The sequence below is a fragment of the Lactuca virosa genome, chromosome 7 (genome assembly GCF_052849685.1).
Source record: "Lactuca virosa cultivar CGN04683 chromosome 7, Lactuca_virosa_CGN04683_v6, whole genome shotgun sequence".
Taxonomy (NCBI): domain Eukaryota; kingdom Viridiplantae; phylum Streptophyta; class Magnoliopsida; order Asterales; family Asteraceae; genus Lactuca; species Lactuca virosa.
In genome coordinates, this window is record NC_136432.1 from 247,268,194 (window position 1) to 247,281,140 (window position 12,947).

Sequence of the window (12,947 nt, forward strand, 5' to 3'; positions counted from 1 at the left end):
GGCATGTCGAGTAGCTGACATGCTCCCGGATATCTGCTCTCAACATATCATGATAGCGGGTCCTCCGCATCTCCTCATCTCCCGAAACTTGGCGGTAATCTCCGCCACCGTCTCAGTAGTCTGTCTCATATCGAGAAACTCCCTGGCCAGCTGCTGGAGCTCGAGAGCCGGCACGAACTCAACTCTAAACCAGGTCACAAAGTCAGAACAGGTCATAGCCTCAACGCCTGAGGCCCCGAAAGAATCACCAACCGACTCCCACCAATCTTTAGCCTTGTCCCTCAAACATCCAGCAACATACCGAACCTTCGACCCCTCAGGGAAGGAGCTAGTCAACTGAGCAGACTCCACGCAATCCATCTCCTGGAAACAATGGGGTCTTTCACCCCGTAGAAGTCTGGAGCACCGCATCCCTTGAAGTCCTTAAAGGACAGTGTGCGCGTCACTAACTGGCTAGCCGCCCAGTCACTCCTAAACGCCCTGAGGCGATCCTCCATCAGCTCAATAATTCCTTCCTTGATCGACCCGAAAATCACCGAGGTCGACTCAAGGATACCTCTTGTGATCTCAGAAGCAATGAACTCACGTTGTCCCTCATCGACTGGCTCGGCACCTGATCCCGAACCTGATCCTGAGCATGATCATGTCCCTGAACCTCCTCCTCCATGTCACGTGATCATCACCATTCTGAAACAAAACACATAATTGTCGGGGTCATACATAACCTCAAGAGATCTCACACTCTACAAGTTCCCTGGTCGCATCTCGGCCCTCCTTGACTCGAGTACAGATCCTCTGCTTTTAGTAGTACGAGCCCATACTACCTTCTACATCTATCCATACTTTTTTTTCTCAAGGATTGCCTTGACTTTACCAAGTCCCTTCCACTACTACTGCTCTCTGCACTAATCTCATCGTAGGCTTACCCTAGGGTAACTCTCCGACCTATTCTCCTCCATCCGCTGCATAAGGAATCCCTGCCACCTTTACCTAGCTAGCTTTCGAATACCATTACATATTACTAAGACTAGATAATTCTTTAAACGAGAGGTCCCACCCTACAACGATTGGACTCAAATAAGAGCTGCGCAGTAGGGATAGACCTAACCTTCTAAAATTATTTCGTCCTCGCAATATGTAAATTAACGTATTCGTTCACTAGTTAGCTAAAGATAACTAGAACTCCTAAAAACACAAAACAAGCAACATTTGGGCATTGAATAGCCATACAAAGCATATCCTATTCAGGCCATCATGTTACTTGATTAATAAACTCTAGCATATAATTCAATAGGCACATATAGCAGGCACATAAGGCATCTTCCTATATCCTTAGCCCTAATCTAGCATGCAGTTCTCATACAAGGGCAACAAGCATATAAGGCATCATTCCTAGATCCTTAGCCCTACTCTAGTATGCGATTATCATAATCATATCACATCATATCATAACATGTATGGGTATCTTGGGGAAAACTTACTTGAGCTCGGCCGGTCGCACGCATCACACACCTTGCTCTTTCTCAAAAATCCTTATTTAAATCTTGGAAAATTATTTTGTTTATATAAAAATATTTCAGGCCCTCGATTTGAGTCCAGACACCCCCGAAGGTGTGTCCGAATCCCTCAAACCAAGGCTCTGATACCAACTTGTAACATCCCGATTTTCAAGACCAAAAATTTTCGTTTTTAAATATAATACTTATAAAACCATTTACTGAAAAACAACATCATCATCATTTCATGTCATCAAACCATATTCACATGTCTCAAAAATCATAACAGAAAGTAGTAACAATGTCAGAGTACAAATCCCATGAATCTCAAAATGTAGAAATCGTGTGTATGCGATGCGCTGCTACCACATACCATACAATAAACATGCTGTCAGACATATCTGGGTGCCCGACCTACCCTGCTAGGCATACCGGGGTGCCTAACATACCCCTGTCAGACATACCGGGGTGTCCGACCTACCCCTCCGGTTTATCTCAACCGGTTACGGGGACTATTTCACCAATACTACTACCACCTGATATCAAACATAATCATACTTTCTAGCATGGTTGGGTACTATACTACCCCTTCGGCCCTATCGACCGATAACAAGGGAATATTCCCCTTACTACTACTATCAATTAACATCATACTATACTAGCATGTAAAACATATCAGACAGTAACAAACATAGATAGCTATCACAAAGACAATTATCTAACAACAACTCCTACCAGTGGGCCGGTATTGTGGCCTTAGAACCACTTCTAGTGGAAGGTTACTCACCTACATATCGTGTAGTGTCTGCACAGTCCTCGGTACGGAAATCCACTCGTCTCAACTCCTCAATCCCTACACAACAACCTTTCTCGATTACTAATTCATACTCACAACCATCCCTTACAAGGGTCAACTCAAGTCCACGTCAAAGTCAAAGTCAAACCCGAGTCAAAGTCAACTTTGGTCAAAGTCAACATCCAGTTGACTCGACTCGCTGAGTTGGTCCACCAACTCGTTGAGTCCCTGTCCTTACAAAATGCTACAACCCCGACTCTACTCGTCGAGTCTAGCAAGAACTCGGCGAGTTCTCCTTCAGCCATAACATCGAGACCATCTTCAACCGACTCGCCGAGTTCATCCTTGAACTCGTCGAGTTCATCTTCATCCGCATGAATGTGTCCAGTCTATGACTCGCCGAGTTCTCCTTGAACACGTCGAGTCCGTCTCCATGGGGTTGGGACATTGCCTTGAAATCGCCGAGTTTTTTCATCCACTCGCCGAGTTTCATGATTTCCAGGTCCCTAATGAGCCTAGACAACTGAGTGTTATTCTATCTTAACATCTGGTCCATTAACAGAAAGGGTTTGATGGGAATTACGACCCTACTCGCCGAGTCCCAAGAATGACTCGCTGAGTCCCTCTTTGTCCAAAACTATACAGTCGATTTCAGCGGGTCTTAATGCATCCAAATCATAGATATGACCTCCTAGGGTCCCTTTTATACGTAAAGCTACAACCATGATGTCCATGCATGGGTTTTTTTTGACTCAAAAGGCTATGAAATAGGGTTTATGTGGTGCATGGGCTTCCCATGGCCATAAAGTTGGCACCTTTATGCCATGGAAACCCTCAATAGTTCCAGATCTAGAGTGTAGCTCCATCATACACACCCAATCCGAATATGGCCTTAGAAATGCCAAAAAATGATAAGATCTAAGCCCTAGAGAAGATCCATCAAATGAGAAGTCAATGTTGAAGCTTTTTACCTTGAATGAGGTGGAAATGAAGCAAAACTTCTGGATCTACTAGCCTTTTCTTGATCTTCCAAACTTCCCTCTCTTCTTCATGAAGGGTTTTGAGCATTCTAACACTCCTATGGTGTACATGCAACCCTAGAAACCTTGGATATATGTTTTACTAAGATACATGCAAATTTGATTTTCCAAGGTTCTTATCCTAACTAGCATGGCATGGGATAGTTGTAATATAAAAGCTAGTAGAATAACATACCTTTCTTGTTGCTTGGATTCCTTAAGAACTTTGTGAGCCTAACACCCCAAATGTGATGCCTGAAATGTTTCACACAACACCACAACTCTTGGAATAACTTGAGAGAAGCACACTATCACTCAAAATCAGCTAGCCCTCTTTGTTCTTTTCTATGTGCTGATTTTGCTAGCCTATGGGGTCTTTATATAGTGTGTCACAAGTAGGGTTACACAATGTAAACCCTAATTGACATGGCTTTTCATTTCCTCCATGATCCATGGGTTTTAACCTCCATGGAGCATCCATGGAGCATCCTATGGGTTTTAGCCAAATCCAATAAACCATGGATCATTAGCCCACTATATAAGAATGGATGATTTACACAATCAATCCCCATATATTTAATTAGTCTCTTTTTGATCACAAAGTTAACTCCAAATTAATTCTTGATCAATACTAATTAAATAATATGATTTCATATTAATATATTATAGCTTATAATATATTAACAAATCATAAGTGTCGTTCTTCTCATTTTTGTCTATCCAATTATCATGATGCCATGCAACCCAAATGGACCATGCCAATCGGGTCAAGTACATATCAGAAATAGTTACGGACTTAGACACCTTATCCAACAGTCTCACACTTGGATAAGTCTAATAACTATAACTCCAAGTATGACTTCAGGAACAGATCAACAATCGTATCTCTTTCAAAGTCTCGCGAAACTAAGATGACCTGCCATTTAAGATAAGTGAGCATATAATCCTCTGCTCTCAAGATATCAACCGGAAAAATACATGGAACAATGTCGTACTTATTGTCTAGCAGTTTGTTTCCCGATTTCTGATTTGTTTGACATATAACTAAACTGAAGACATCAATTTGGTTATGACCGGGCCCGATACATAAGTAAAAAAAAATCATCGAGGGGCCTAGATATCGCCTCTAATCCTCCAACGACTAGAAGGAACAGATAGACTTCGAGTCATATGCTTGTACTAACTACTTGTTGAATCATACACAAAAGCACGTTTTATAACATCGAGTTACCAATGCGTTTTCGTACAATCAATGTATAACTAACTCATAGTCAACAACTCATATCTCTAGGTTTGAAGACTTGTATGATATTACCGTCTCACGATCACTCGAGATCAATTCGATGAAGTGATACAAGTGAGCGTGGGTTGAATGCAATATTCAAATCCCCATTCCAGGAGTACTCATGAACACTGCAGTCCCTTTGTCCCAGACAAACTACAGACCCATTCATGACAGTCTTGCCTCATTACCTACTTCCAAAGTATGATTGATTGTGGATGGTTTGAATAATATGATATACCATAACATAATTATTCTGGAAGTCAAAACATGCAAAAATTGAAATGACAGTAAACGATTGACAGAAGATAGTAACACTTTACTTATAAATAAATAACAACTTTTATTTAATCATCAAATGTCAATTACACTTTACAAATTTCAAAAGCTATCTAATTTCTAAAACTAATATCATCCTTTAGCCCAATGCGCCTCGCATGCTGAAGATGCTTAACCCTACTCAGTCCCTTCGTGAGGGGATCTGCTGGGTTCTCATCCGATGATACCCTCTTTGCGACGAGGAGTCCTTCTTCTATTCGATGTCTAATGAAATGTTATTTTCTTTCGATGTGTCAGGATCTCCCGTGATCCATTGGTTCCTTGGCTAAGGCAACTGAACTTTCACTATCACATAAAATCTCCAATGAAGTTCTTCAGCCAAATCGCCTCCTTCGCTGCCTCGCTTGCTGCTATGTACTCTGATTCGCAAGTTGAATCAACCACTGTTTCCTGCTTGGAACTTTTCCAAGTAATTGCTCCTCCATTTAAGGTAAAGACCCAGCCTGACTGAGAGCGGAAATTATTCCTATCAGTCTGGAAGCTAGCATCACTATACCCCACTACTCTCAAGTCGTCACTCCCACCGAGGGTAAGGATCCAAACCTTAGTCCTTCGCAGGTACTTGAGAATGTTCAAGTCATAGCATACTTGATCGAGCCTACAGCGGAAGCATACGGTACTCGACTCATCTCAGCTATCTCAGCCTCTATACTCGGGCTCTGAGTCTTACTCAGTCTGGCGTTACTCTGGATCGGTAACTCTCCTTTCTTGGAATCCTGCATGCTAAACCTATTCAGCACCTTATCCAAGTAGGTACTTTTACTAAGTCCAATTATTCTCTTACTCATGTCTCTCAAAATCCTTATCCCTAGGATATAGGCAGCTTCTCCAAGGTCCTTCGTAGCGAAACACTTCCCAAGCCAGGACTTCACTTCCTACAGATTTGGGATGTCATTTCCTATGAGTAGTATGTCATCCACATACAATACCAAAAAGCTAACTATACTCCCACTAGCCTTGACATATACACAAGACTCATCTTTGCTCCTCGAAAAACCAAACTCTTTGACTTTCTCATCGAAACAAAGATTCCATCTGCGAGGTGCTTGTTTCAATCCATAGATGGATTTCTCAAGCTTACACACTCTATTAGCGTACTCTGTACTGACAAAACCCTCTGGCTGAATCATGTAAACATCCTCAGCCAATTTTTATTAAGGAAATCTATTTTGACATCCATTTGCCATATTTCATAATCATGAAATGCAGCAATGGCTAGCATAACCCTAATAGACTAAATCTTCGCTACTGGTGAAAAGGTCTCATCATAGTCAACTCCCGAAGTTTGACAAAATCCCTTTGCAAACAGTCGCGCCTTATAAGTGTGTACATTTCCATCCATGTCGGTCTTCTTCTTGAAGATCCATTTGCACCCGACTGTCTTACGACCTGGTACATTGTCAATGAAGTTCCAAACTTGATTGTCATACATGGACTGTATCTCGCTGTCCGTAGCCTCTTTCCATTTCACAGACTCGGGGCCTACCATGACTTCCGTGTAGCTGTTAGGTTCATCCAAACTTACCAGTGTACTATCACCGATAAGTGTATCACCTTCCGCAGTAATATGGAAACCATAGTAATGCTCAGGTGCATTCCTAACTCTAGTGAAACGCCTCAGAGGTACAGTCTCCTCAGTTGGATCAATAGGAGTTTCCTCCTCAGGTTGATTGCTAGGGTTTGAGGTTCCTTCACCACTTGACTCTTGAATTTCTTCAAGGTCAGTTTTCCTCCCACTGTTTCCTTGGCTTATGAACTCTCTCTCGCGAAAGACTCCTTCCTTGCCACAAAGACCACATTATCACCGATCTATAGAAGAGGTAACCAAAGGATTTATGTGAGTAGCCGATGAAAATACACCGCTCACTTCGAGGTTCGAGCTTATCGTGAGTCTCGCGCCTCACGAAAGCCTTGCAACCCCAAATCTTGATGTGGTCCAAATTGGGAACTTTCCCAGTCCACATCCCGTGAGGTGTTTTGACAACCTTTTTGGTAGGGAGTAGATTAAGGATATGGGAAGTGATCTTTAAGGCATACCCCCAAAATGAGATTGGTAGCGAAGCTCGACTCATCATGGAACGAACCATGTCCAACAAGGTTCGATTACGCCTCTCAGCCACACCATTAAGATGTGGTGTTCTGGGAGGGGTCAATTGTGATACAATCCCACATTCCTTAAGATAGTCAAGGAACTCTGTACTAAGATACTCTCCACCTCGATATGATCAAAGCATCTTAATGTTCCTGTCCAGCTGATTCTCCACTTCCTGTTTAAACTCTTTGAACTTTTCAAAGGTTTCTGACTTATGATTGATTAAGTAGACATAGCTATATCTACTATAATCATCAGTAAAAGTCAAATAGAAGCGGTTAGCATCCCTTGTGGCGGTTTTGAAGGGTCCACACACATCTGTGTGTACGAGATCCAACAAAACTTCACCCCTAGCACAGGTACCAGTGAAGGGTGACTTTGTCATTTTTCCAAGTAAACAAGATTCACAACTATCATCCGACTTTAGGTCAAATGACTCCAAGACTCCATCCTTTTGGAGCTGGCCTATGCGTTTCTTGCTAACATGTCCAAGACGACAATGCCATAATGATGCTTTATCCAAGCTACTGGAAGAATCAATACACAACACATTATTTCCTAGGTTATCTACAACCGACACAGTTTCATATACACCATCACAAGGTAATTCTTTAAAATAAAGAATAATATCATAAAAAGCATTAATACCACCTCATTCATTATCAAATTAAAAAGTAAATCCTTGTTTGTACAAACCGTGAAAGGAAATAATATTTATTTCCATTTCAGACGAGTAACAACATTTATTCAAATCTAATCTTCACCCGCTACTTAGAAACAAAGAATAAACTCCAATCTTGGTGACAGGTGAAGCTTTCCTATTCCCCATGATCAAGTTTATCTTCCCGTGCTCCACATCTCACTTCTTCTTAGTCCCTACAAATCAGAACATACGTGAATACCACAACCTGTATCAAGGACCCAAGAATTAGAATATGGTGAGTTATTAGACAATATAGTGTAAATACCTGCATGCTTGGGTTTCACTTTCCCATCCTTAACATCTTGCAAGTATTTTGGGCAGTTTCGCTTCCAGTGCGCCTTTTCATGGCAATAGAAGCATTCAGCCTCTTTAGAGTTGGCAGAAGGAGTGACAGAACCACTTTTGGTTCTACTTGAAGAGGAGCCATCAAGAGACATTCCCTTGGTACCCTTCGAAGGGGTCTTACTCTTCTTTCCTTTACCTTGCCCGATGGCCAGAACAGGGGCGGTAGTAGGAGTAGGAGTGGTAACAACAAATTTACCTTTAAGACCACTTTCAGCGGTCTTCAAAAGTCCTTGAAGTTTGCTGAGTATGACCTCCTCCTTGTTCATATGATAGGTCATTGGGAACTGATCATAACAAGTAGGTAAGGAGTGCAATTTGATGTCAATTTCCAACTCCTCGGGGAAGTTCACATTTAACTTTAGCAGACGGTCCACAAACCTTTGCATTTTCTTCATGTGGCCCGTGATGGGTTCACCATCCTTCATTCGGGTTGTTATCATGGAGGAGATTATTTCATATTGCTCTTGACGAGCACTCTGATGGTATCTTTCCAACAAATCCTGGTGCATCTCAAAAGGATAAAAGTCCTCATAGGACTTTTGGAGCTCGGCTGTCATCATGGCCAACATGATACATGCTACTTTAGTGGCATCTCTCTCATGAGTCCTGAAGTCAGCGATCTCCTCTGGAGTAGCAGAAGGTTCATGAGAGAGAAGGAGCCGACATGAGTCCTGATGGTATCTTTCCATCAAATCCTGGTGCATCTCAAAAGGATAAAAGTCCTCATAGGACTTTTGGAGCTCGGCTGTCATCGTGGCCAACATGATACATATTCCTTGTCCTTATAGCGAGTGGCCATCCTTATGTTCCTAATCCAATCATTGAAATTAGTCCCATAAAAGATGACTCTCCCACAAAGGTTCATGAGAGAGAAGGAGCCGATAGGGTTTGAGACAGAAGCAACATTGTTGGAAGAAATCTGAAAAGAAAGAAAGACAAGTTTAGATTAGATATATAGATAGTCCTTAATAAGATACCCAAATGTAATATTAAGGCTAGGACCCAACACAATATTTTATAACTTAGAAGAGGGATGCCGTAATCCAAGCTATAAAATATTTGAAGGTAGGTGAATGACGATTCACCAATTTCCACCATGAAAACAAAATGTATTATTAGGTTTTAATTGGTTTTGAAACTCCTAGATTTTTTTGAGATTCATTGAAATTTTCAATGGCATGTTTCAATCTCGATTGTGCCCTTCAAATTTTGTGACTGGGATGCCGAGGATCACAAAACAAGTTGTGAATAACCATGCAAATTTACTTGGTACTCTTAATTTTATCACCTAATCGATGTGCCGGTTAACCACACACGATCCACCGATCTATGATAAACCTTAAGCCACCCTTTGCCAACCTTGTTAAATCCAAGTTAGTGTGTCGGTTAACCACACACGCTCCACTAACGACTTAAGCAAGGTGCAAAGTGTAATTTCATGGGTTAGCACCAAATTCACATTTTCCTAAAGTAACTAAGATTGAGAATTTATAAAACATTTAGTTACTTTATAATAATCATTATACTTTTAATGAGAATTAAAGTCATTGTCCTACCCGTTCGGCTAACGACCCTCCACCAGTCAAGGAAGCGGTGGGTGAGAGTAGATACCCATTAAGCTGCCATTTTATAGGCAACAACCTTATACCCCCCCTTATAGACCGACTTCATGAATGAGGCCTACTAACGGTAAAACGACTTGATCTTATACATACATATATATATATATATATATATATATATATATATATATATATATATATATATACATATATATATATATATATATATATATATATATATATATATATATTAACTTATAATACTATAAAGTATAAGGGTTGAATTTTAACTTTTTAAAATTTTAGGGGTTGGAACTAAAGTTTTCTAAAGTGACTTTACATGTTCCAAAACTTGAGGGCAAGTTTTGTAACTATTCAAAACTTTTCAACTTCATAACTTATGTGTTAATGGTTTATTAAAATGAAGACTCTTCATTTTATGTAACCTATGTGTTCTTTAATGGACTTTAAAAGAAAAGACTTTTGGTAATCCATAACTTGAGGACAAATTATGGACTCCATTAAAACACTTAGATCAAGAATTAAACTAACAACCAATTTGAAAATAATTCCTATGATCTACCAAACTCATAAGTGTATGAACATTCATATCAACAATTTCAAGAATCATAAAAACACATATAAAACTTGAAATTTTGGTAATAACCATTGAAAATGGATTAGCATAATCATTACCATACCAAAAACAGGTTTTACAAGTCCAAAACAGTTTAGGGTAATGATTCTAGTCCATTTCCAACAGCAAAACTCGAAAATCTGCACACCAGGCCTTCTACTCGTCGAGTGCAAGAACCTACTCGACGAGTAGGATGCTTTTACACTTGGACTCGTCGAGTCCCCCCGTGGACTCGGCGATTCCGCTGCACAGTGAACAAAAAAATCATTTTTTTCAAGCATTTTGCATTAAGTATCAAGAAAACAAGCCTAGGCTATGATACCACTGAAGGGTTTTGAGCATTCTAACACTCCTATGGTGTACATGCAACCCTAGAAACCTTGGATCTATGTTTTACTAAGATAGATGCAAATTTGATTTCCAAGGTTCTTATCCTAACTAGCATGGCATGGGGTACTTGTAATATAAAAGCTAGTAGAATAGCATACCTTTCTTGTTGCTTGGGTTCCTTAAGAACTTTATGAGCCTAAAACCCCAAATGTGATGCCTCAAATGTTTCACACAACACCACAACTCTTGGAATAACTTGAGAGAAGCACACTATCACTCAAAATCGGCTAGCCCTACTTGTTCTTTTCTATGTCCCGATTTTGCTAGTCTATCGGGTCTTTAGATAGTGTGTCACAAGTAGGGTTACATCATGTAAACCCTAATTGACATGGCTTTCCATTTCCTCCATGATCCATGGTTTTAACCTCCATGGAGCATCCATGGAGCATCCTATGGGTTTTAGCCCAATCCAATAAACCATGGATCATTAGCCCACTATAAAAGAATGGATGATTTACACAATCAATCCCCATATATTTAATTAATTTCTTTTTGATCACAAAGTTAATTCCAAATTAATTCTTGATCAATACTAATTAAATAATATGATTTCATATTAATATATTATAGCTTATAATATATTAACAAATCATATGTGTCCTTCTTCTCATTTTTGTCTATCCAATTATCATGATGCCATGCAACCCAAATGGACCATGCCAATCGGGTCAAGTACATACTAGAAATAGTTATGGACTTAGACACCTTATCCAACACTTCAAACTTCAAACACACAAAAATGGCATCACAAAGCTCAATAACACTCAATAAATGGTTAGGGTTTCGAGTTAGGGTCTTCTGGAAGTGAGAGGGACGATGGAGGCTGGTTTGGGACGAGTTAAGTTGTTTAAATAGGGTGCAAACCCTAAATATTAGGGTTTCATCCAGACAGCTTCTACTCGTCGAGTCGGTCCCCCGACTCGTCGAGTAGATCACTAAAACCCCCGCATAATGTCGTGTCTACTTGATGAGTTGGGCCTCCAACTCGCCGAGTCCCAGTGTAAAATACAAAATTACTTGAATTTAAATACATTCCAGGAACCGGATGCTACATTTCTGCTCCTTATACTCCACAACAGAACGAAGTCATCAAAATGCGAAACCGCTCCCTATGTGAAGCTACGATAACCATGCTTTCTTTTGCGAATCTGCCTCACTACTTCTGGGCAGATGCGATAGGGACTGCATGCTTCACCCAAAACCGTTCAATCCTCAACAAGCGATTTTCTGTCACCCCTTATGAAATAATCAACAAAGGAAAACCTAACATAAAGTTTTTCCATGTGTTTGGTTCCAGGTGTTTCATTTTTAACTCTAAAGAACAAAGGAACAAATTCAATGCGAAAGTTGACAAATGTATCTTTTTGGGATATTCACTAACCTCCAAAGCATATTGGTTTCTCAACAAAAGGTCCAAAAGAATTGAAGACACCTATTATGTTACATTCGGTGATAACTATTTGAAGAGGATTTTGAAAGCTGATAGCCAAATGAAGGAGATCTTTCCACAAGCGAATGCAACAACAATTCCTATCTCTACTCTCTACGATGAATTTCTGAATCTTTTTGACGAACCAGAAAAAGCGATTTCGTCCAAGTCACAAGCAGCTGACAAGAAAGTCGATGAATTGAAGAAAATAATTGACGACGGTATGAAAGATATGCATCAAGAGCCACCAAGTGCGAATGACCCTCATGACATGAACTCTACATTTCAGGGGGGGAGTTTCGAATCAAATCCCAAGGCAAGTTTTCAAGGGGAGCACTCTACTCCACGAGAGACCCACGAAAGTCCATTTGAGGGGGAGAATACTACTACTGAAGAGGAAATATTCACATCATTTGAGGGGGAGAAAGATAATACGAATGATGATTCGGATATACAGTCAGAATTTGAGGACATAAATGCCGAATTGGATCCAACTTATGATCCTAGTTATCCTCCTCTGACTAAATGTACTCGAGATCATCCAAAAACGCAAGTTATAGGCGAATCGTCTTCAGGAGTTCTTACGAGAGCACAATAAAAGGCGAAGAAAACTGCTTTATTCTCTAAAGTAGAATATTGCATGTTTAATTCGTTCATCTCCAAATTCGAACCCAAAAAATGTTCAGATTGTTCTGGATCATTCGGACTGGGTACAAGCGATGCTGGAGGAGCTCAATGAATTCGAACGAAACAAAGTATGGAGACTTATTCGTACTCCAAAGGATGCATCTATTGTAGGATTGAAGTAGGTGTTTCGCAACAAGCTTGATAAAGAGGGAAACGTTATACGAAACAAA

The 12,947-nt window shown here is 40.3% G+C and overlaps 1 protein-coding gene across 1 annotated transcript; it reads left to right on the forward strand.

Moving 5' to 3' along the window:
* Positions 1–11,791: 11,791 nt before the first annotated feature.
* LOC145127695 (uncharacterized) lies at positions 11,792–12,688 on the forward strand. Its single transcript, XM_079062843.1, has one exon. It carries the CDS (start codon positions 11,792–11,794, stop codon positions 12,686–12,688), a length of 897 nt encoding a protein of 298 aa, XP_078918969.1.
* Positions 12,689–12,947: the final 259 nt, after the last annotated feature.